Below are 26,550 nucleotides of genomic sequence, written 5' to 3'. Positions count from 1 at the left end.
CATATAGCACCCTGGAGGCTTATGGATCATCATGAAACTCAAAACATAGAAAATGAATCAAACCAACATGGCAATTAAGATCAGGATGACCAATCCTTGTAGGAAAACCTGTAATTGTGAAAATAGATTGAAAGGAAATGGACCCCACTTTTCTGTGTTCATTGAGCCAGGATCCAGATGGTAGCTGAGGACATGGGGACTGGCATCCTTCTAAAGCATTCCATGTATCACTCATGTAATGAGGTCCTCAAAAAGACCTCACAAATGCAGCTGTCAGCCCATGCAAAGCCAGATCAAAGAACAAAACATGTTCTCTGAGAAATTCTCAAGGGAAAGACAAATATCAAGAAAAAGAATCACCAGCTGCCTTAGAAACATAAGAATACTGGTTCATGAATTCTCTCTATAGAAGTCACTTTAAACTGTATTAATTTAATAATGAAGATCAAAGTCCCCAATAGGAGACACTGTGTTTGTGTAATTCCTCTGTGTCTGTTTCTCTGCTTTCAATATGTGCATAATAATGCTATCTACTCCATGGGGTTGGGTGACCTTTAGTGAATAGATCATACCAGGTATTTAGTACAAATCTTGGCCTTCTATAAAGAAATAAATGTAACGTGCAGTTAATTCACCTTTAGCGAAGGAATGAAGAACGGACCATGTCATGCCTCTGTCATTCTCTACTAAGAGTGCTGCCTCACCCTTTCTCTCTACCTCTTCATATTATGTAGTTTTTCAACATGGACCTGCAGATAGGTCCTATCCACCTAGGGACACATTCTTATATACCTATCCACCTAGGGACACATTCTCGAAGTCAACCAACTTCTGAGGAAACCAGAACAGGGATAAATTTCTCTGTCTGACTTTAGGATAATCAGCTAAGAAATGTTTAACTATCTGATCACAGTCACAGAATCACCTCATTCTTCTCTGGGATTTACAAGACATGTGTTGAGAACCCAGGACCTTCATGTACTTTCCTCATCAGCCATACTAAAATAAAATGGAATTAAAATTACCATGAATAATCACATTGGTGATATTCTTTATGTCACCATGAAACAGGCAAATAATTTTAAACTTTTGATTGGACTAAACACTGTTGATAGGGGAGTTAAAAATTAACTGATTCAAGTTCATTTGCTGTGTATTTTGGTATTAGGGACAAATTAATTTCCATCAGTGGTTTCCTATAAAACATGAGATATAATGTAAGCAGAAAAATCTTCTTCCCCTACATTAAACACATATAAATTATACAGCATATATTTATAAATTTGTAACTGAGCTCAAGTATTATTTGCAAATATTGTTGTCCAGAACAATATAAAAATGGTATATGAGAGATGAGCTTGTTATTTACAGAGTTTGGAGAATAAAACAAACTGTTGAGCACTTGATAGCAATATTCTTTCCAAAAAAAAAAGGAGTGTACACATTTAGGATAGATTCCCTGGAGGAAAAATAGAAAAACTATATTGATTTCTTCCAATGACAAGAAGCCCCATTTTGTGTGTCTTCATAACCATTTCTCATGTCTCTAGTGATAAAAAGAATTTGGGGTATTCATTAAGGGGGGAAAAAACACTGACAAAACTAATACAAGACCTGTGAGTTTTAAAAATTTGGGCCATTAAAGCTGTAAAAGCTGTAGACAGATATTTCCTATACAATAAGGCAAAACAAAATAGGTTCATCTGAGATGCATTTTCAAACAATAAAGAATATGTTGAATGTAGCAGAAACATAAAGAACATAATCAACCAAATCTAAGAGAAGACACATATTGTGTTTCAAGAGAAATAAATCATAGTGCAATACATAAAATTTAAAACAAATGTTCTTAAAATATTCATCATTCACGAGGAAATACATGCATTAAAGAAGAGTAAGAAATAAGTGAAAGAAAAACAAGTACTCATTGATCATTCCTAGGTGTATGCTATTTAAAAAATAAATAAATAGCACAGAAAAGCCTGGAGATAAAGTTTATATTTTCAAAAAAAAATATGAAATTATTTAATGGATGGGTTAAATATTAACCTAAACAAAATTGAATTCCGAATCAGCATGTAGATACTACTTTTAAAAATATTTGAAATACTCTTTTAAAAAGAGAGATGGAAAACTTGAAAAACTATTAAACAAACTAGTACAACAGATTGAGAAACTCCAACATAGACCTACAAAGAATCAGAGAAGGAAAATATTTTGATGCCTAGAAAAAATATTCAAAGTAGTAATCATCAGTCTGACAGCAGATTTTTCATAAAAAAATGTATAGAAGTCAGGAGACAGTGGGACACATCTGTAGTATTATTTTTGTAATATGTCCTCATCTGGTTTTGGTATCATGGTGATGCTGCTTCTAAATGATAAATTTGGGAGTATTCTTCCCCCTTTATTTCACATATTTATTTGAGGAACATTGGAATCTTTCTCAAGAACCAGATGATGATCTGGGTGGGTGTGTTTCTGTGTCTTCTACTCAATCCCATTGGTCTATATATCTGTTTATGCCAGTACCATGCTGATTTTGTTGTGAGAACTCAACAGTATGATTTGAAATCTAGTAACTGATACATTCAATGTTGTTCTTAATGCTTAGAATTATATGGACTGTTTCAGATTTGTTTTTTTCCATATAAATTTTAAGAGTTTATTCCTAGTTCTGTGAAGAATTTCACTAGATTTTAGTGGGTATTGCTTTCAGTCTGTGAAGCATTTTTGGTAGTATACATCATTGGCATTTCTTAGCAGTGAGCAAAATGGACATAGCTCTGTTAGTGGACAAACTCTGTATTCACATGGCAAATAAGCTGACAACTAGTCCTACAATTTTATTTTCTATGATGATCCATCAATGAGGGAAAAGTCCTCATCACCTAAAAACCTCCACTAGAGTCCTGATTTCCAAACACCATAGCATTTGGGATTATGTTGCCAGTACTGGGATTTGGAGTGAAAATGTAAACCATACCAGTTGCCATTTGACCCAGCAATTCAACACTGCAATGTGTACCCAAGAGAAATGAAAACAGGCTCACACAAATATTATATACAAATGGTATCATTTTAAGGAGTAAATGGTAGGAAAAATGTTCATCCACAGATGAATGGAATAAATAAAATATGATAAATACTTACAATGCAATATTCAACAATAAAAGGGAAGAGAGTACAAATACATGCACAAAATGGATAAGCATGAAAACACTCTAAAAGAAGAAAACCAGTTGAAAATGACCATGACCACAATCATATGATTTTATTTATATAAGGGGTCCAATTCCAATCCTTTTTTATTTATATATGACAGCAGAATGCATTACAATTCTTATTAATCTTAATATATAGAAAGAGAACCTAGGTGAGTGGTTTCCTAGGGCTTAGGTAGAAATGGAAGCAAACAGAAATCACTGTCAATCAGTTCAGGGTCTCATTTTCAGGTGTTGAAAATGGTCTTGAATTATTGTGCAACCGTCACACAACTCTACATATGCATTTGAAAATGGTGAATGCTGCAATCTGTTCATTACATCACGACAAGGTTGCTGTATAAAAAAACAATGAGTGTGTGATAAGGGGATGAATTCCCAAAAACTTATCTGAAGTTTTTAAAAACTATACAGTTTATTATATATGATATTAGATAGAATAGATTCCATCACATACAAGAACAAATAAAACCAATAACACAATAATTGAACATCACAAGGGTTTATTTCTTAATTTGCTACTGGCTGCACAACATGGGGTCTCTAGGACAGTGTTGGTCCCTCAACACATGTTCTCTCAAATACTTGGTCTCCTGGAGTTCTTCCCTTGGGAGCATAGACTCCTCAGCTGCCCTGGTGGAAAGAGAGAAAATAGATGGGCTGTGCACAGACCTCACTTCTCAACTCAGAAATGACACACACTGGTGATGCCCTTGTCCATTTAGAAGAGAAGGTTGATGACTCTGCCAACTTCAAAGATTCAGAGAAATATAGGAAGTGGATGTAGTATTTCAGCACTACTATTTTTCTTCCACTTCCAAAGTCAGTTTTAATAGGGTGATAAAGTGGTAACACTTTAAGCTTCTTAATCTCTCCATACATGTTACACATCATACTTAGCTTTCTACATATCTCACTCATTTCATCTGCATGACTTTCCTGTGAGAGATAAAGAATATTATTACTATATTTTCCCAAGTGATATTCTCAAGTTTGTCAACACTAATTAATTGGCCAAGATCACAAAGTGCCACAGGTGATAGGAATGGAATTTGAGCTAATACACATGGCCACACAATTCTAATTCACAAAATGACACTTGACTGTGTTGACGAGAGAGATAATTCTGCACAAATCAGTGGGATTAAAGGTTGAAAAACTGGGACTGGGGCTGTTGCTCAGTGGTAAAGTGCTTGCCTCGCATGTGTGAGGCACTGGGTTCAATCCTCAGCACCACATAAAAACAAATAAAGATACTGTGTGTTCATCTACAACTAAATAAATATTTTTTAAAAAAGGTTGAAAAACTGGAGAGGAAAACAATGGACACATTCCTTGAATTTTAGAAAGAAGAAAAAAATAATTCCTTCTATTCACCATAATAGGATCACACAGTGAAGTTATTATTACTGCATATAATGCATTGCATATTTTAAATCATCAAAATGCAAGTTTTTCAAGGTCCTCAAATAACAACAAAAAAAGACATATTTAAGATGAGGGACAAGCTACTTACTCTGATTTACATGATGTTACATACTATGCACACGTGCTTAGATGCCTTTGAATCCCATAGATGGGAATGTTACATACTTAAAAAAATTGTTTTAAAATGAGAGCAAAAAGTCAGGCCCAGTGGCACCTGTAATGCCAGCAGTTTGGGAAACTGAGGCAAGAGGAACACTAGTTCAAAAGCCAGCCTCAGCAAAAGTGAGGTGCTAAGCAACTCAATGAGAGACCCTGTCTTGAAATAAAATACAAAAAAATATAGCTGGGGTGCAACTTAGTGGTCACGTGCCCATGAGTTTGATACCCTGTACCCTCCCCCCAAAAAAACAGAGAGCAAAAAATGTCCCTGCACCACCTCTACAGTGAAAAGACAAGTCAATATTTTGCTTAAAAAATAGAATAAATGAAAGAAAAGTGTACCAGGAAGATACTAAGGAAATTTGAAAAAGCTAGAGGTGAGAAAGATTGTATGAGGTCATGAACTCACCCAAATCAGAGACATTCACCAAGGATTTTATTTTATTGCCTAATATGACTATGGCACAGCTCATTGACTGATTGAACCCTTATTCTTCTAAGATTCTATCCCCTGTGTCCTCACAAGCACTCTCAGCCAAAAGGCACACACCACCCTCTGCTATCTCCAGACAGGGTCTAGTTAAGGGGCCAGTGTGGGAATCGAAGTCTCCAGAGATCTCCACTCTCATGGCACTGCTTCCCTTGAGAGTCCTGTGGAAAGCTTTCATCTCTGGCTTGGTATTTTCATGAGCACAGCCCACGTTCTCTGCCACAGAACAGAGCTCCATGGTGGGAGAGGAGACTCTACTGCAGGATGAGTTTTCAGATGTGGACTTGGGGACAATGGTTGGGATACCCCTTGATTTGTTCCATCCTTTATCTGTTCCCAGCACAAAAGTAAGTATTATGAAAAGAGACAGCATATCTGGTTACAAGTCTAAGGGGCTATAGAAACCCTAACCCTTTTTATTTTACAAATGAAAACTAAATGAAAAAATGAAAAGGAAATAATGCCCAGGCAGTGTCAACAGCAGCAGCACAGGCACTTATTGCTGGTCTTCTCACCCCTAGTTCCCTGCTCCCTCCTCCCACAGTGCTACTCTGCAGCAGGCAGATATGCACGCTCACTGCTTTGCCTTACACGAATGGCTGGGAAGATGGTTAGACTGAAGGGGAGAGCACACACCTCATCTTCTTGCATCGTGAAGGTGCTGTAAGGGTACAGGTGCAGCGATTACAGCTCCATTTCTCAATTTCAAGGGTTGTGGCTGCTAAAAGGTCTCCTTGACCATCTATATTGTTAGCCTGCTTTCCTTAAGATTGTCAAAGTTTGGACATTCAATATGGTTAGCTGAACATTCTGCAGTAGCCAAGAAAAGCTGAGATAAGCTGAATAATGGCTCCAATGGCTTTTTTTGAAAATGTTAGTGTCATGGTTCTCAAAGAACTTTCATGTTCATTATCACATAAGAGCCTAGGACAGGGAGGGCAAATTACTTTCAATTTGGATCTCCGCAGCAAGAAGGGCTGCATCATCCATGATATGAATGTGTCAGTTTGTTAGTCCAGGAGAGATGAGAAGCACTCAACTTTCACATTTAGAAATGTCTCTTGGGCTGAGAGAACCTCTCATGCTGTAACCACAGCAGCACTGTGAGCTGGCACCTGAGCAGTCCAAGGTCAGTACAACCAGATACACCAGATGGCTTGGTAGAGGACACAGAGTTTCTAGGACAGAACAAATGGAACTCTACTATCTTCCTAGTCTACCTCCCCACATTTAAAGCAAAGATATAGCCAATGGCAGGAAATGGAAAACATCAGTATATGTAAAACTAACAATTGTGGTGTAAAAAGGAAAGCCATAAATGCTTGCTTCAAAATTTTGAAAAACTTTTTCTACCATTTGTATGCACCAAATGACACCAAATCACGACTAAGTATGTGTCCATACGTTATGAACACGCTATAGGGACCTTCATTTAAAAGGAAGTTCCAATTTAGGACCCTCGTGAATTAGAGTTAAAAACAGGAGTGTCCCTAGAGCAGAGCCACAAGTCATTGTACACGTTCAGTTATTATAAACACGTTGGGTATAGAACTTTCAAAGAATAGAAATCCATTTGAAAGTTTTGCTCATATCACACACCAGAGATTAACCAAATATTTTGTAGACTGGGCTTTCTGCTGTTTAAATTTTCTGTGTTTATTTTGGACTAGTGTGTTTGCAACATATTCCAAGTAGTGATGAAGACTCCAAAGTGCTTTGTTATAATAAAGACTGCCAATCACCAGAAAAGCTGAAATGAGCCCTATTGTCAAATAAGAACTGCCAGGAGAGCCACAGTCAGCAATGACCTTCCACACCTACCTGTACCACTTTCCGTAACAAGAAAGACCTCCCTCAACCAACCTGTTGCTAGCATTAAGTCCGATCTCTTTCACAGACTCCTCCAGGATCAGGAAGCTAAACATAAGCAGGAGTCCCTGGCCACACTTAGCTCTCATGGTTGTGAACAACTTGAAAGATTTGATTTCTCATCTTGTTACATCCTTCTCATGATCATTCCAAACTGACTTTGATGGAAAATATCTCAGAAGTGACTGAATTTATTCTAGTGGGGTTAACAGATGCCCTCCAGCTACAGGTCCCCTTATTTATGGTCTTCACCCTCATCTACCTCATCACTCTGGTTGGGAACCTGGGCATGATCCTGTTGATCCTGCTGGACTCCCGTCTCCACACTCCCATGTACTTTCTCCTCAGTCACCTGTCTCTGGTGGACTGCGTGTATTCTTCAGCTGTCACTCCCAAGGTCATGGCGGGGCTTCTCACAGGAGATAAGATCATTTCCTACAATGCTTGTGCAGCCCAGATGTTCTTTGCAGGCTTTGTCACTGTTGAGAGTTTCCTGCTGGCCTCGATGGCCTTGGATCGCCATGCAGCTGTGTGTAAGCCCCTGCACTACACCACCACCATGACCAACACTGTGTGTGTCCTGATGGTCACCGCCTCCTATGCCTGTGGACTTCTGCAGGTTTCTATCCATGTAGCCTTCACATTCCATCTCTCCTTCTGTCGTTCCAATGTGATCAATCACTTTTTCTGTGACATTCCCCCACTTTTGACTCTTTCTTGCTCTAATATCTACACAAATGAGATTGTGCTTTTCACATTGGCAGCATTTGATACTTTTTTCACACTTTTGCTCATCTTGAGCTCTTACCTGTTCATTTTGGTTGCTATCCTGAGGATGCATTCTTCTGAGGGACAGAAGAAGGCCTTCTCCACCTGTGGGTCCCACCTCACAGCTGTTTCCATCTTCTATGGAACCATGGTCTTCATGTACTTACAGCCAAATTCTAGACACTCCATGGACACAGATAAAATGGCATCTGTGTTCTACATGATGATCATCCCCATGCTGAACCCCCTGGTCTACAGCTTGAGGAACAAAGAGGTCAACAGTGCATTCAGGAAGGTTGTTGGAAAAGCAAAATTCTCACTAGGCTTAGTCTGTTAATTGTGTATTGCTTGCAAAAAAGTTTAAAACATTCATTGGGCATCTAGTGCTTAATAATATTATGTAATTACAATTATTTCTTTTCTTTCATTTCTCTGAACTGTTCTTTAACAATGTGAATTTTTCTCTTCATGATTTGGAAATATAATTAGGTTTTAGGAAAATCTGCATGTCTTTTTTCAGAAGTAAGATGCCGCTCCCAGTTTAAGAGCCAGATTCTAATCCTAGATACAATAGGATCCGACATTATAACACACCATTAGAATGAAGTCCTTTGCATGTAATCTTCATATGTACATGATATCAGGCTTATGTTTTTAAGTCTTAAAATGCAAAATAACATTATGATTCACATGAACAGCATAGAGCCATAGTTCTCAGATGTTTGTGCGCCTAAGAATCACCTTGTAAGATTGTCATAGTACAAAATAGCAGGATATAAGTCAAAATAATATCATTATATATTCCTTGTAAAGTCCATAAATTCACAAGATGATCACTCCTTATCTGCATCTGAGCGTCAATATAACAGAAAGCCCAATAAAGACTTTGAATAATTAAAAATACCATATCCAAATCTATTTCATCTGTCAATTTCAGATACCAGAAACAGAGCTCAGAGAACAGAGTTTATTCCAAATATATTGACATTTAATCCTTACCTGAGTTCTACATAGTAGTCATGTCTACCAAACTTATTGTATAACAATATGTTCTATTGTAGATGCTTCTATATGTTTTTAAATAAAAATGACAAATTTTTAAAATTGGGAGTTTATGTCTACAATATTTCCAGGAGTAGATTTAGGAGAAAGAGAAAAGGGAAGGTTTTTTCCCCACACTAGCAGCTGGAAAATTACCTTCTCACAAGGTCCTGAGGGTCAAGATCAACAAAGACAGGAAATTCTCTCAGGTGTGATACAAAGAAAAGAAAGAATATTGTTGGTCACTCAGAGACATACATGCAATCTGGCACGATCAAAATCACAACCAGGACTGAGTTTCCTATTTTAAAAAGCAAACTCTGGGACTAAAATGAAAGGGGGATTGTAAGTGTAAGAAGCACTGGCATCAGTTCATACTTCAGACCTCTCATCTTTCACTGGGCTCAGATTATTTTATGAATCCTTAAAATGCTTGCTTCGTTCAATTAATGAAATGTAATAGGAAATTAAATGATGAGAAAATATGTGATTGGTGGTTACACTAGTGAGGAAGTGAGTGAATGTGTGGGAGCAAGGGAGCTGAGTCTGAATACCTGAATCAGCACCAAGTTGGACGTGTGGATGACTGATCACAGGGTTCAAGGGCTCCTTGTTTTATGTGCCTAGGGGAATGGCGTCTGTTAATCCAATTTACAATATTCTCTCTTTGTTTGCCCATTGTTATAAATACCAGGCATGTTTTCACTAACTAAACCCAAAGCCCATATCTAAGGATGTAACCCACATGGCAACCTGCAGGCTTATGGAGCATCATGAAATTCAAAGAATAGAACATGATCAGTACGAATCAAACCAACAACAGTCAAGATTAGGATGGCCAATAGTTTTAGGAAAACTTGTAACTGTGAAAATGGAGTAAAAGGAAGTGGACCCCACTCTTCTGCCTCCATTGGGTCAGCAGCCAGATGGGAGCTAAAGGCATGAGGACTGACATTTTTCTAAAGCATTACCATATGTCACACGTAGTGTTAGATGCTGACAATAGGGATATTTATTCCTCAAAAAGACCTCACAAATGTGGCTGTCAGTCTATGCAAAGCCAGATCAAAGAACATAATGTTTCCTCTGAGGAACTCCCAATGGGAAGACAGATATCTAGAAAAGAGATCACCAGCTGCCTAACAAACATAAGAATACTGATTCATGAATTCTCTCTAAAGAAGTCACCGCAAACTGTACTAATTTAATAATGAAGAATAAAGTCCCCAGTATGGTGCAACATGTACAAATTGTGTAATTACTCTGTGTCCCTCTTTCTCTGCTTTTATTATGTGCACAATAATGCTATCTACTCCATGGGGTTGGGTGAACTTTAGTGACTAGGTCATATCAGGTATTTAGTACAAAGCTGGTTCTTCTGTAAAGAAATAAATGTATGTTTATTACACCTTTAGCAAAGGAATGAAGAATTAGACCATGTCATCCCTCTATTACTCTCTATTACTGTGCTGCCTCACTGTTTTTCTCTACTTTTTTATATTGAAATATTTTTCAACATGGACCTGCAGACAGGCCTATACCTATCCACCTAGGGACACATTCCTGAAGGCAAGAATCTTCTGAGGAAACCAGAACAGGGACAAATTGCTCTTTCCCTTTATGATAATCAGTAAGAAATGTTTAACTATCTGATCACAGAAACAGAATCATCTCAATTCTTCTCTGTGTTATCCTGGAAATGTGTTGACAACTCTGACCTTTTTTGTGCAGCTCATCAACCATACTAAAATAATAATGGAAAAAATCGCCATGAATAATCACATTAGTGGTATTCTTTTTGTTATCACTAAACAAGCAAATAATTTGGGATGTTTTGATTGAACTAAACATTGTTGATCAGGGACTTAAAAGTTTAACTAATTCAAGTCAGTTTATTGTGTCATGCTTTGGTATTTTAAATCAGGGACAAATTAATTTCCATCAGTAGTTTCCTATGAAACATCTGATACAAAGTAATCAGAAAAATCTTCTTCCACTGCATTAAACATATACAATTACATAGCATATATTAATAAATTTGTAACTGAGCTCAAATATCATTTTCAAATTTGTTGTCCAGAGAAATACAAATAATTGTAAATGAGAGATGAATCTATGATTTACAGAGTATAGAAATAAAGAAACTACTGAGCCCTTCATAACAATATTCTCTCAAAAAAAAATGATACACATTTAGGATAGAGTCCCTAGGAAAAAAGAGCATGAAATCTATATGACCAGAAGCCAATGAAATCCAATGACCAGAAGCCCTATTTTGTTAGTCTCTTTAACCAGTCCTAATATCTCTAGGAAAAAAATAAATTGGATTATTCACTTGTGAAAAAAAAAAACAGAAATAAACTACCACTGACAAAACTGACTCACTAATATAAGAAATGTGAGTATTAATAATTTGGGCCATTAAAGCTGTAAAAGAAATAGACATAGATCTCTTCTACATTAATAAAAAACAAAATAGGTTTTCATGAAATGAATTTTCAAATAATTAAGAGTATGTTAAATGTAGGAGATTCTACCCATGAAAGTCAGGAAATATAAGGAACAGAATCAACCAGACCCAAGAGAAAATACATATTGTATATCAAGAGAAATAAATTATAGTGCAACACACAAACATTAAAACTGAGGTTCTTAAAATATTCATGAATTATGAAGGAATTATATAAATTAAACAAGAATAGCTAATAAGTGAAAGAAGAAAAACAAGTGCTCATTAATCATTGCTGGATGTCATTTTTTTAAAGCACAGAAAAGCCTTGGAGATAAAGTTTAAATAATCCAAAAAAAGTACAAAATTTTAATGGATGGGTTAAACATGAACCTAAACAAAATTGAAGTCAGAATCAGCATGTCGATATTAATTTTAAAAACATTTAAAATACTCTTTTAATAAAAGGATGGAAAGCTTGAAAAAGTATTTTAGAAAACAAGCAGATAAGACTGACAAGCTCCAAAATAGACCTATAAAAAATTAGAGAAGGAAAACTTTGTGATACCTGGAAAAAATTATTGAAAATAATAAAATCAGACTGACAACAGACTTTCCATCAAAATCTATAGAAGTCAACAGAAAGTGGAGTCACATCTGTAGTATTCTTTTTGTAATATGTCCTTTTCTGGTTTGGTATCATGGTGATACTGCTTTTACAGGATAAATGTGGGAGTATTCTTCCCTTTTCCATTTCATGGATTAATTTAAAAGGCATTGGCATCTTTGTCAAGAATCAGATGACTATATCTGTGTAGGTGCATCCCTATTTTATACTCAATCCCATTGGTCTATGTGTCTGTCTATGCCAATACCATGCTGATTTTATTATGATAGCTCTAGAGAGCAATTTGAAATTTAGTAGTTGATGCATTCAGCATTGTTCTTAATGCTTAGAATTGTTTGGACTAGTCTAGGTTCATTGTTTTTCCATATGAATTTTAAAAATTTATTCCTAGGTCCGTGAAGAATTACATTAGCATTTGGTGGATATTATATTAAAACTGTGAAGCATTTCTGGTGATATACATCATTCGCCTTTCTTATCAGTGAGCAAAATGGACATTTATATAGTAGTGGACAACATCTGCATTCGCATGGGAAAAGCACAAAAGATAGAAAACCTACTCTTTCAGATCTGTTTTCTTGCAGTCTTAATCCATCAGTGGGAGCAAATCTTTATCACCTAAAAACCTCCCCTAAATTCCTACTTTCCAAACACCATGGATTTGGGGTTATGTTGCCAGCACTGGGATTTGGAGTGAAAATGTAAACCATTCCAGTTGCCATTTGACCCAGCAATTTAACACTGAAATGTGTACCCAAGGGGCTGGGGATGTGGCTCAAGTGGTAGCGTGCTCGCCTGGCATGCCTGGGGCCCGGGTTCAATCCTCAGCACCACGTACAAACAAAGATGTTGTGTCCGCCAAGTACTAAAAAAAATAAATGTTAAAAAAAAATTCTCTCTCTCTCTCCCTCTCTCTCTCACTCTTTCTTTAAAAAAAAAAGAAAAGAAATGTGTACCCAAGAGAAATGAAAACAGGCCCACACAAATATTATATACAAATGGTATCATTTTAAGAAGTAAATGGTAGGAAAAATGTTCATCCACTGATGAATGGAATAAATAAAATATGATAAATACTTACAATGCAATATTCAACAATAAAAGGGAAGAGAGTACAAATACATGCACAAAATGGATAAGCATGAAAACACTCTAAAAGAAGAAAACAGTATAAAATAACCATGATGACGTTTATATAATTTATAATTTTCATAAATTATATAAATATACTTTATATAAATATAATTTTATAAATTATATAAAACTATATAAATTTTATTTATATAATATGTCCATTCTAAATTACTCTATAGAAACAAAATGTAAGTGATTGGTTTCCTAGGATTAGGTAGAAATGTAACAAAACAGGAACCACTGCTAATAAGTTCAGGGGTCTCTTTTGCAGATGTTGAAGATGTTCTTGAATTATTTTTCAACTGTCATAAAACTCTACATATGCATTTAAAATTGGTGAATGTTCTGCTCTGTTAATTATGTTATGACAAGGTTATTATGTAAAAAAAAAAATGAGTGTGCATAAGGGGACTAGTTCCCAAAAACTTATCTGAATTTTTTTAAAGATTTTTAGTTTATTATATATGATATTAGGTAGAATAGATTTTGTCACATACAAGAACAAATAAAGTCAATACCCCAATGATTGAATATGACAAGAATTTTTTCTTACTTTGCAACTAGGTGCACTTCACATGGTGTCTAGGACAGTTTTGGTCCTTCTCACTCAAACACCCAACCCAATGGGAACTTCGTCTCCTGGAGTTCTTCCCTCGGGAGCAGAGACTCCTCAATCTGAAAGACAACAGATGGGTTGTGCACAGATTTCACTACACCTCAACTCAGGAATGACACACACTGGTGATTCCCTTGTCCACTTGATAGAGAGGGTTGATGACTCTGTCAACTTCAAAGGTTCAGAGAAATGTAGGAAGTAGATATAGTATTTCAGCACTACTAGTTTTCTTCCACTTCCAAAATCAGTTTTAATCGGTGATAAAGTGGTAACACTTAAGCTTCTTCACTTCCTCATACATGTTACGTATCATGCTTAGATTTCTATATCTCATTTCACCTGCATGCTTCTCTTGTGAGAGATAAAGAATATTATTACTATATTTTCCCAATTGATATACTCAAGTTCTTAACACTAATTAATTGGCCAAGTTCAAAAAGTGCAATATCTGATAGAAGTAGAATCTGAGTTAATATACATGGCCTCACAATTCTAAATCACAAAACTACACTTGACTGCATTAATGAAAGAGATAATTCTACCTCAAGCAGTGGGATTAGAGATGGAAAAAATGGAGAAGAAAAGATGGATACATTCTTAAAATTTAAAAAGAAGGATTAACTTATTCCTCCTATGTATCATAACACAATTGCACACAGTAGAGTTGCTATTACCTAATATAACATATTGCATGTATTAAATCACCAAAATGCATTTTGAATGATCCCACGATAATAAAAAAAAGACAAATATTTAAGATGAGTGATGTGCTCTTACTCTGATTTGCATGATGGTCTTTATACAAATATAGTATGTATATATGCCATAAATGTGAATATTACATACTTACAAAAAATTGTTTAAAATGAGGGCAGAAATAGCCCCATACTACCTCTGCAGTGGAAAGACAAATAGATATTTTGTTTAAAAAATAGACTAAATCAAAGAAAAATTATACCAGGAAGATTCTAGACCTTTGAGAAAAAGCTAGAGGTGAGAAAGATTGCATGAGATCCTCACTTCACTTTTTCAACAATTTTATTTTACTGCCTAATATGACTGTGGCGCAGCTCATTGACTGATTGGGCCCTTGTTCCTCTAAGATTCTATCCCCTGTGTCCTCACAAGCACTCTCAGCCAAAATGCACACACCACCCTCTGCTAGCTCCAGGCAGGGTCAAGTTAATGAGTCCATGTGGGAGTAGAGGTCGCCAGAGATCTCTGCTCTCATGGCACTGTTTTCCCTGAGACTCCTGTGGAAAGCTGCATCTCTGCTTGATATCTGCAAGAGCACAGCCCACACATTATGTGCCACAGCACAGAGCTCCACGGTGGGGAAAGAGACTCTCCTGCTTTTGCAGATGTGGACTTTCACACAATGGTCTAGATACCTTTTCATCTGTTCCCAAACAAAAGTAAGTATTATGAAAACTGACAATCATTTCTCTTTAGAAGTCTAAGGGCAATAAAATGCCTATCCATTTAAAAAAAAGAATGGAAACCAAATAAAAGGGAAATAACACCAGGTGTGGTAAACAGTAGCAGCACAGGCACTTATTGCTGGTCTCCTCACTCCTAGTCTCCTGCTCTCTTCCCTGTCATGCTGCTCGGTGGCATCCAGGTATTCACACTCACTGCCTTGCCTTGTACTAATAGTTGGGGTGATGGGGTCAGACTTAAGGGGAAAACACACTCCTCAGTTTCTTGCCTTTTGAATGTGCTATAGGAGTATGGGTGCAGCAATTACAGCTGCATTTGTCAACTTCAGGGGTTGTGGCTCCTGAAACATCTCCTGGACCAGCTGGATAGTTAGACTGCTTTCATTAAGAATGTCAAAGTACAGACATTCAATACGGTTAGCTGAATATTCTGTCATAGTTGAGAAAAGCTGAGATAAGCTAAGTGATGCCTCCCATGGCTTCTTTTGGAAATGTTACAGTGTCGCTCTGCCCTCTTCCTCTTCTCTCTCTCCTCTCTCAGCTCTCTTTCTCTTTCTCTCGGCTCTCTTCCTCTCCTCCCTCCTCCTCTCCTCTCTCTGCTCTCTGCCTCTCCTGTTCTTCCCCTTCAGGCAGCGCCCCCCAATAAATCTCTTGGTTGAAAAAAAAGAAGAAAATGTTAGTGCCATGTTATCAAGGAACTTTTATGTTTATTATCACATAAGAGCCTGGAGGGAGGGACACATTACATTCACCATAGCTATCCTCAGCAACAGGGGCTACATCATCTCTGCCTTGAATGTGGCAGTTTATTAGTCCAGAGGAGATTAGGGTCACTCAGTTTTTCAGTCAGATGTGTCTCCTGGGCTGAGAGGACCTCTCATGCCATAATCACAGCAGCACTATGAGCTGGCACCTGAGCAGCCCAAGGTCAGTGCAAGCAGATGCATCACAAAAGATGGCTTGGTAGAGGACACAGAGTTTCTAGGACAGAGCAAATGGAACTCTACTGCCTTCTCTGTTCTATCTGCCCAGAATTAAAGCAAAGATATGGGCAATGGCAGGAAATGGAAAACATCAGTATACAAGAAAATAATGATTATCACATTAAAAAAAGCAATAAATATTTGCTTCAACATTTTGAAAAATTTTTCCACCCATTTTGAGGCACCAGAAGACACGAAGACCTCATTAAGCATGTGTGGATACATTACAAACACTCTATGGGGAGCTTTGTTTACAAGGAAATTCCAATTTAGGAGGCTCATGAATTAGAGATAAAAGCATGAGTGTCCCTAGAGCAGGGCCTCAAGTCATTGCATATTTTCAGCTTATTATAAACAAGTTGGGGAGAGACCTGTCAGACACTGGATATGCATTTGACAGACTTTGCTAGCATCATACACCAAAGAGTAACCAAACATTGTCCAGATTGGACTTTCTGCTGATGAACTGTTTTTGTATATATTGTAGAAAAGAGTATTACCAACATATTCCAAGTAGTGAAAAGGACTTCTAGATGCTTTATTATCATGAAGAATGCCAGACATCAGAAAAGCTAAATGGAGCCCTGTAGTTGAAATAAGGACCTCCAGGACGACCTCAGTCAACAATGACCTTCCAAACCCATTTATAACACTCTCCGTGACCTCCCTCAACCAGCCAGAGCCCAGCCTTCAGTCCAGCTGCTTTCACAGACTCCTGCATGGACAAGAAGCGACCTGTGAGTAGGAGTCCCTGGCAACACTTCAGCTCTCATGGTAGTGCACAACTGGACAGATTGGTCTGTTCATCTTGTCAAGTCTTTCTCAAGATCATTCCCAACAGCTTTCATGGAGAATATCTCAGAGGTGACTGAATTTATTCTGGTGGGGTTAACAGATGCCCTCCAGCTACAGGTCCCCTTATTTATGGTCTTCACCCTCATCTACCTCATCACTCTGGTGGGGAACCTGGGCATGATCCTGCTGATCCTGCTGGACTCCCGTCTCCACACTCCCATGTACTTTCTCCTCAGTCACCTGTCTCTGGTGGACTGCGTGTATTCTTCAGCTGTCACTCCCAAGGTCATGGCGGGGTTTCTCACAGGAGATAAGATCATTTCCTACAATGCTTGTGCAGCCCAGATGTTCTTCTCTGCAGCCTTTGTCACTGTTGAGAGTTTCCTGCTGGCCTCGATGGCCTTGGATCGCCACGCAGCCGTGTGTAAGCCCCTGCACTACACCACCACCATGACCAGCGCTGTGTGTGTCCTGATGGTCTCCGCCTCCTATACCTGTGGGCTTCTGCAGGCTTCTGTCCATGTAGCCTTCACATTTCATCTCTCCTTCTGTTTTTCCAATGTGATCAATCACTTTTTCTGTGACATTCCCCCACTTCTGACTCTTTCTTGCTCTAATATCTACACAAACGAGATTGTGCTTTTCACGTTGGCAGCATTTGATACTTTGTTCACTCTCTTGGTCATCTTGAGCTCTTACCTGTTCATTTTGGTTGCTATCCTGAGGATGCATTCTTCTGAGGGACAGAAGAAGGCCTTCTCCACCTGTGGGTCCCACCTCATGGCTGTTTCCATCTTCTATGGAACCATCGTCTTCATGTACTTACAGCCAAATTCCAGCCATTCCATGAACACAGATAAAATGGCATCTGTGTTCTACACAATGATCATCCCCATGCTGAACCCCCTGGTCTACAGCTTGAGGAACAAAGAGGTCAACAGTGCATTCAGGAAGGCTGTTGGAAAAGCAAAATCCTCACTAGGCTTAGTCTGTTAATTATGTATTGCTTGCAAAAAAATAAAATTTAAACTTCATTGGGCATCTAGTGTTTAATAATATTATGTAATTACAATTATTCCTTTTATTTTATTTCTCCGAATTGTTCTTTTACAATGTGAATTTTTCTCTTCATGGTTTGGAAATATAATTAGGTTTTAGGAAACGTTGCATGTCTTTTTTTCAGAGATAAGATACCACTCCCAGTTTAAAAGCCAGAATCTAATCCTAGATACAATAGGATCCGACATTGTAACACACCATTAGAATGAATTTCTTTGCAGGTAATACTAATATGTATATGATATCAGGCTTATATTTTCAAGTATTAGAGTGCAAAATAACAACATGATTCACATATACAGCATAGAGCCACAGTTCTCATATGTCCATGCCTTTAAGAATCACTTGAAAGATTGTCATAGTGCAGAACACCAAAATCTAATTCAAATCATATTACTCTAAATTTGTGTTAAATCCATAAATCCATAGTATGATTGCTCATTATCTACATCTGCTTGACTCTGGAGCTTCAATATAAAAGAAGGTCCGATGATATTTAACCATGTAATCAAATCTATCTGCTCTGTCAATTTCAGATATCAGAGACAAAGTTCAGAGCAAGAATTACTTCCAAATATACCAATATTTAATTCTTACCTGACTTCTAAAAGCAATCGTGTCTAAAAAACATATTGTATAGCAACATGTCCTGTCATACATTCCTCTATATGTTTTCTTAATAAAAACAACCAGAAATTTGTAAAACTGGAAGTTTATGTCTGCATTATTTCCAGGAGTAGAATTAGGAGAAAGAAAATTAGGGCAAATTCTTCCCCACACTATCAGCTGTAATATTGTCTTCTAACATGATGCTGAGGTCAAGATGGACAAAGACAGGAAGCTTTTTCAGGTGTGTTCAAAGGAATGAAAGAATATTGTTGGGCACTCAGGGACATGCAATCACGCACAATCAAAATCATAGGCAAAACTGAGTTTCCTATTTTAAAATGAATATGCTGGGACAGTCATGGAAGGGGACTGGTGTATGTGAGGAGCACAGGCATCAGTTCATACTTTAGAATTCCTATCCTTCCACTGGGCTGTTTACCGTAGGAATCCTTAAATGCTTGCTCCATTATATAAAGTAAATGCAGTAAGAAATTAAACAATGAGATAATGTGTGACTGGTAGCTACGCTAGTGAAGAAATGAGTGAATGAGTGGGAGAAAGGGAACTGAGTCTGAATACCTGAATCAGCACCAAATGGGATCTATAATGTTGGATAATAGGATTCAAGGACTCCTTATTATATGTGCCTAGGGGAAAGATATCTATAAATCTATCCCACAGTATTCTCTCTTTGTTTGCCCATTGGTATAAATACCAAGTATGTTTTCACTAAGTAAACCCAAACCCATATGTAAAGATGTAGCCCATATGGCAACCTGCAGGCTTATGGACTATTATGAAATTCAAAAACTAGAAAAGGATCTGTGTGAATCAAACCAACTAGAAGGATTAAGATCAGGATGGTCAATCCTTGTAGGTAAACTTGTAATTGTGAAAGTGGAGTAAAAGGAAATGGACCCTACTCTTCTGTCTCCATTGGGTCAGTAGCCAGATGGGAGCTGAGGACATGGGGACTGACATCCTTCTAAAGAGTTACCATGTGTCACACGTAGTTCTAGATGCTGACAATGAGAGTATTTATTTCTCAAGAAGACCCCGCAGATCCAGATGTCAGTCCATGCAAAGACAGATCAAAGAACAAACGGTTTCTCTGAGCAATTCTCAAGGGGAAGACAAATATCCAGAAAAGAGATCACCAGCTGCCTTACAAACATAAGAATATTGATTCATGAGTTCCCTTTAAAGAAGTCCCTTTAAGTTGTACTCATGCAATAATGAAGATCAAAATCCCCAATATGAGACAAAATGTACAAATTGAATATTTACTTTGTGTCTCTGTTTCAATATGTGCGTAATAATGCTACCTGCTCCATGGAGTTGGGTGATGTTTAGTGAATAGGTCATATCAGGTATTTAGTACAAAGCCTCGCCTTCTGTAAAGAAATAAATGTAACATATGGTTATTACAACTTTAGCAACAAATGAAGAATTGTACCATGTCATGCCTTTGTCACAAAATAATGATAATGAGACTGACAGCATACTTTCCATCAAAAACCACAAAGTCATCAGACAGTGGAATCACATCTTCCCAAAGGATGAGGGAAATTAAACACCAATCCAGATTTCTATACCCAGATGAACAGTCACACGAGCATGAGGACAAAATAAGGGCATCTTCAGATATGCAAAAATTATAAGTTAACTTACTATTCATCAGTGCTGGACACAGGAACATATTTAAGTAAGGGTGAAGATTCTTTGGAAAGGTGATAAGAAATAACACATTGTTCTTGGTTCATAGGCTGCTTTCTCTTTCTCTTTTGCTCTCCAAAGTGTCCACAAGGAGATTTTTTTGCTATAATAAATTTATTTTTTATTGGAACATTTTAACTGAGTATCAGAACTATTCATTGTGCATACTCATAAATGCACATAACATAATTTGGTTGATGGCATTCCACAGTACCTCCTTTTTTTCCTCCCCTTCTCCCTAACCCAATTCCCTTCTTCTAATATACTGGTCATCTTTTCAGTTTTGCAAACTCCCTCTTTCATTCCTTTTTCTCTCTAACTTTTAAATATTAGGCAAAATATACATCCCTTAACTTTTGGAATCTACTTTACTTCACTTAGCATGATGTTCTACAGTTCCAGCCATTTACCAGCATGTGACAAGATTTCATTATTCTTCATAAATGAGCAAAACTCTCCTGTGTATATTTATATATTTTCTTTATCTATCCATCTGTTGATGTGCACTGAGGCTGGTTTTGTAACTTGGAAATTGTTAATTGTGCTGATGTATACATGGGTATATATTTATTTCTATAATATGCTGACTTTAGTTCTTTAGCATAAATTCTGAAGGTAGAATAGCTGAGACATATGCTGGTTCCATGCCTAGTCATTTTAGGAATCTCCAGACTGACTTCCATATTAGTTGCACTAAATTGCAGTCACACCAACAATGTATAAGTGTTCCTTTCTCCCTGTATCCTCACCAGCATTTATTATTCTTTGTATTCTTGATGGTTGCCATTCTAACTGGAGTGTGATGAAATCTTAGTGTCCCTTTGAATTGCATTTCACTGATTAATAAGGATGTTAAACAATTTTCTCATATGTTTGTTGCCCTTTTGTATTTCTTTTTAGGAATATGTGTTTAGGTCACTTGACCATTTATAGCCTGGGTTTTCTTGAGTGATGGTATGTGTGTGTGTGTGTGTGTGTTTGTGTGTGTGTGTGCATTCACATGTGTGCACATGAGTATGTTAAATTTGAGAGTTCTTTATATATTCTGGATGTGAATACCCTACCAGAACAGTAGCTGGCAAAGATTTTCTCCTGTGGAGAGTGATGATTTGAATCATGGTCTGACCCTTTAGTGGCTGTGTTGTGCTGAGAACTACATGTATGAAGGTGCAGGCCAAAATGGTCAGTTGCTATGGTGTCACTGGCCTCAAAAAACTCTGTGCAAAGGCTCAGAGATACCACTCGAGGACTTGAGGTTAGCCACCAACAATCAGGAGTAGAGAATTCTGAACATAACAAGATAATCCTAACGTCTCGCCAGTCCTCTGTCCTTCAGATTCCTACTTTGCTGAAACTTTTCCACAAGTAATCTTTTAATGAAACCTATATAATAGATGTGCTGAGCTAGCTCAGTCATCCCCATCAGGGATTGGCTACCAACCTGGCCCCTCTTGTGTGTCTGTTTGTGTTTTCTTCATTCCCCTGTCACCCTTCATCTTGTATCTTTTTAATTAATGGCCATGGCTGAGAGAGATGAGAGGGCCGCAGCATTCTCCCATTGTATATAAACCCTCTCTTCATACTCTTTTTTTAAGAGAGAGAGAGAGAGAGAGAGAGAGAGAGAGAGAATTTTAATATTTATTTTTTAGTTTTCAGCGGATACAACATCTTTGTTTGTATGTGGTGCTGAGGATCGCGCCCGGGCCACACACATGTCAGGCGAGTGTGCTACCACTTGAGCCACATCCCCAGCCCCTCTTCATACTCTTTATTGTTTCTTTTTCAGTGCAGAAACTTTTTAATTTAATGCTATCCCATTTATTGCTTATTGGTTTATTTCTTGAGCTTCAGGGGGTTTATTAAGAAAGCCAATGTATATACCTATATTTTTGAGTATTGACCCTATATTTTCTTCCTACATTTGCAAAGTTCCTGTTCTAATTTCTAGGTTTTGATCTACTTTAAGGTCACTTTTATTGAAGGTGACTCATAGGGATCTAGCTTCATTCTTCTACACATGGATGTCCAGTTTTTCCAGCATAATATGTTAACAGGGCTATCTTTTTTTCAACATGTTTTAGTGCCTTTAGTGAAGGATCAGATGAATATATCTATTTGGACTATCTTACTGTCTTCTATTGTTTTGGTCTACCTGTTTAATTCTATGCTGTCACTATGCTGTTTTTGTTACTATAGCTCTTTAGCATTATCTGAGATTGGGTACTCTGATGTTTCCAGGATTGCTCTTAGTGCTAAAAAGTGCTTTTGTTATTCTAGGTCTTTATTCTTCCATATGAATTTCAGCAGTATTTTCTATTTCTTTGCAGAATGTTATCAGTATTTTGATGGGATGGTATTGAATCTGAATAAAACTTTTGGTAATAAATCCATCTTAACAAAATTATTTCTGTCCTGTCCAGGAACATGAGGAGTCTCTCCTTTTTCAAATATCTCCTTCAATTTCTTTCCTAAGTGATATGGAATTTTCATTATATAAGTTTTTTGCCTCTTTGGTCAGCTTTATTTGTAGTCATTTTATTTTTTCACAGGGTATTGTGAAAGTAGTTGTTTTCCCTGTTTCTTTTTTACAAGATTTGTGATTGATGTTCCAAGAAACTTCTGATATTTGTAGGTTGATTTTATATTCAGCAACTTTGCTATGTTGTCACCATCTTCTGGTAGAGTTTTGACCTTCTAAATGTTGGGTAGTATCATCTGTAAACAGAGGTCATTTCAGTTCTTTTTTTTTCTATTAGTATCCCTTTAATTTTCTTCTCTTGCCTGACTGCCTTGGCTAAAACTTCAAGTACTATATTGTATAGGAGTGTTGAAAGTGACATCCTAGTCTTGGTCCTGACTCCAGAGAAATTACTTTTGATTTTTGCCTGTTCAGTATAATGTTGATTTTGTGTATTTGTCACACCTAACCTTTAGGATGTCAAGGTGGGTTTCTTCTCTTCCTAGTTTCTTCGGTATTTTTAATGTGAACAGGTACAGAAATTCGTTGAATTATTGCTCTGCATTTATTGAGATGATTTTGTGATATTTGCTCTTAATCTATTAGTGAAACCATCACAGGTATTGATTTGCACATGTTGAACCAACCATATATCCCTAGGATGAAACAATTTTTATCATGGTGTACAAAATTCTTAGTGCATTTTTACTATGAATCATTGCTATTTTATTCATTGTTTTGCATTTGTGTTGTCAGAGACATTGGTCTGTAGTATTCTTTTCTTAATATGTCCTTATCTGTTTTGGGTATCAGGGTGATACTGGATTTATAGAATAAAATTTGGGAGTATTTTTCCCTTTCTAGTTCATGGATTCATTTGAGAAGTATTGGCACCTTTGTAGAGAATCAGGTGACTTTATCTGTGTGGGTGCATCTCTGTGTCTTCTCCTCAATGCCATTGGTCTGTATGTCTGTTTATGCCAGTTCCATGCTGATTTGTTGGGAGAGCATAATTTGAAATCTAGCAATTGATTCATTCAGCGGTGTTCTTAATGCTTAGAATTGTATGGACTGTGTTAGGTCATTGTTTCTCCATATAAATTTTAAAAGTTTATTCCTAGCTTCATGAAAACCTTCATTAGCTTTTTGGTGGGTGTTACATTAAAATCTGTGAAGTATTTTTTGGATATATATATCCAAAAAATACAAATATATATATATTGCATTTCTTTGAAATGAGCAAAAGGAACTTATATCTAGTAATGAACAAACTGTATTCACATGGCAAAAGATCAGAAGACAGACAACCTACTCTTGCAAGTCTATTCTCTAGCCATCTTAATCCATCCGTGAAGGCAAAGCCCTCATCACCTAAAAACTTCCCCTAAAGTCCTACTTTTCAAACACCCTGGCATTTGGGGTTATGTTTCCAGCTCTGGGATTTGGAGTGAAAAATGCAAATCATACCAGTTGTCATTTGACCCAGCAATTGACTGAAATGTGTACCCAAGAGAAACGAAAACAGGCCCACACAAACATCATACACAAATGATATCATTTTAAGAAATCAATGGTAGAAACAATGTTCATCCACTGATGAAAGAAATCAATAAAATATGATAAATCCTTATAGTACAATATTCAGCAATAAAAGGGAACAGAGTACAAATACATGCACAAAATGGGCATGCGTAAAAACACTCTAAATGAAAAAAAGCCAGTATTAAATGACCATGACCACATCATATGACTTTATTCATGTCTCATGTTCATTCTAAGCCACTCTATAAAAACAGCTCCTAGGTGAGTGGTTTCCTAGGGCTTAGGTAGAAATGGAAGGAAACAGGAATCAGTACTAACAAGTTCAGGGTCTCTTTTTCAGGTGTTGAAAATGTTCTTAAATCATTGTGCAACTGTCACACAACTGTATGCATTTGAAATTGTCAAATGTTGGGATCTTTTAATGACATCACCACAAAATTGCCATATGAAAAACAATGAGTGAGGCTGTGCCACCATCTGGAGGTCTTTCCTCAGGGTACTGCCACTTCCAGCAGCCACCACCAACCCACTGCTGCCACAGCCGCTGGCCCACCACCGCCATACAACGTTCTATTCCAGAGTCCTGTAGGTTTGGCCTCTTCCTTCTTGGGACACCAGCCAAGCCTGCAAGTTCAGTGTTAGAGCGCCTGTGGGTGTGGCTGCACCTGAGGTCTTCCTGCTGGGTGTGCTAGCGGCCACCATCTTGCTACTTCTTTTCAGGGTCGCTCCTCTGTGTGACACAACCCTGGTGATCTCTGCAAGTTGACGTGGCAATGAGACCTTCAGAATATAACTGTGGCTGTGCCTTGGGTAACTGAAACCCATATCTGTCAGATAATGACTCGGTCTGTGTGGGCTGGTCTGGGCCTCACAATTCTGTAAAAATTCAGAGACAGGTTGGAGCACGGGTTGGAGAGGCTGGAGAGAGCACGGCTATCCCTAGCTCCATGAGTCCTGAAGTGCAAGGGGATAAATGGGCTGCTGTATCAGGTCTGAAGGTGGCAAGAGGGTGTAAGGGCCTCTTGCTATCAGCTCACCTGGCCAGGCCAGTGCAGCACCCACTGGATTGGGGCTAACATCAAACTCCAGACATCCCCACCTATCAGCAAAGAAGGAAAGCTGAGAAACTTTTAATGCCAACAGAAACAATTGCTCAATTTGCCATTGAGATCTTTTCTCCCTCTCTAACTTATCTACCATATTTGAAACCAAATTTCTTCCTTTATCAGTTTATAGAGGACTCTGATATTTGAATAGTATTTAACAATTTTGTTGTGTATTCCTATACTTCTTTTTTACTTTTTTTTCCTTTGAGTATATTTTTCCTCTCACTTATATGTTTCCCTGGGTTCTCTTTCTCTCTTTTCTCCTGTTACAGACATTCTCAATCAATTCCTCTTCTACTATTCCCATAAATTTTTACTTCTATCTTCTCTCTTCCTCCCTCATAAATATCACAGCCTATACCATTTCTGTTCTCTCTTTATTTAGCATATGAAATTGTAAACCCTTTTAAGCAATTTTACTGTTGATATTACAGACAATAATTGAAAATATCATTTCTCTTTTTTGAGACAAAACTGTAGAAGTCTTAATAGGAGCAATTAAGTTTAAATCTGTATGTTGCTTGCATCAAGTGCGGTTAATATTGGTCTTCCCGTGAAAGGTGAGGTACTGGAACTCTTCAGAAATGCTATAAGTCTACAGGATAAAATCTGTAATGCCTCAGATCCATACTGCTAGATGGGAAAACACACAAACAACATAGGAAAACAAGGGAACAATACACCCCAAACAAACAGAGACACTCCAATAATAGAATACATTGACAGCACAGTAGAAGAGATGTCAGAGAAGGAGTTCAGAATATATGGTTAAATTGATCTGTGAAGTAAAGGGTGGTATAAGGAGTGAAATCAGAGAGAAACACATGAAGTGAAAGATCACTTCAATAAAGAGGCAGAGATTCTGGGGCGGGGGGGGGGGGAAACAAGCAGAACTTCTCAAAATGAAAAAATCAATAAGCCAAATTAAAAATTCATCATCACGAGACTAGTCTACTTGCAAGACAGAACCTCAGGCAATAAAGGCAAAATGCATAATCTTGAAAATAAAGTTGATAGTATAGAGAAGATGGTAAGAA

The 26,550-nt window shown here is 37.4% G+C and overlaps 2 protein-coding genes across 2 annotated transcripts; both read left to right on the top strand.

Annotated features, from left to right (window-relative positions):
- Positions 1 to 7,330: 7,330 nt before the first annotated feature.
- On the top strand, positions 7,331 to 8,275 carry LOC143390519 (olfactory receptor 5B12-like). Its single transcript, XM_076842896.2, has one exon. The coding sequence runs from the start codon at positions 7,334 to 7,336 to the stop codon at positions 8,273 to 8,275; it is 942 nt and encodes a 313-aa protein (XP_076699011.1). The 5' UTR covers positions 7,331 to 7,333.
- An 8,799-nt stretch (positions 8,276 to 17,074) lies between these two features.
- On the top strand, positions 17,075 to 18,019 carry LOC143390518 (olfactory receptor 5B12-like). Its single transcript, XM_076842895.2, has one exon. It carries the CDS (start codon positions 17,075 to 17,077, stop codon positions 18,017 to 18,019), a length of 945 nt encoding a protein of 314 aa, XP_076699010.2.
- Positions 18,020 to 26,550: the final 8,531 nt, after the last annotated feature.

This window comes from Callospermophilus lateralis, chromosome 2, assembly GCF_048772815.1.
Source record: "Callospermophilus lateralis isolate mCalLat2 chromosome 2, mCalLat2.hap1, whole genome shotgun sequence".
NCBI lineage: Eukaryota > Metazoa > Chordata > Mammalia > Rodentia > Sciuridae > Callospermophilus > Callospermophilus lateralis.
Note: the sequence above shows the minus strand (reverse complement) of the source record. Positions and strands in the feature narration are given on the sequence as shown.

What these genes read in the sequence shown, in the direction of transcription:
- LOC143390519 (XM_076842896.2), top strand. Translation starts at nt 7,334, where the DNA reads ATGGAAAATATCTCAGAAGTGACTGAATTTATTCTAGTGGGGTTAACA.
- LOC143390518 (XM_076842895.2), top strand. Translation starts at nt 17,075, where the DNA reads ATGGAGAATATCTCAGAGGTGACTGAATTTATTCTGGTGGGGTTAACA.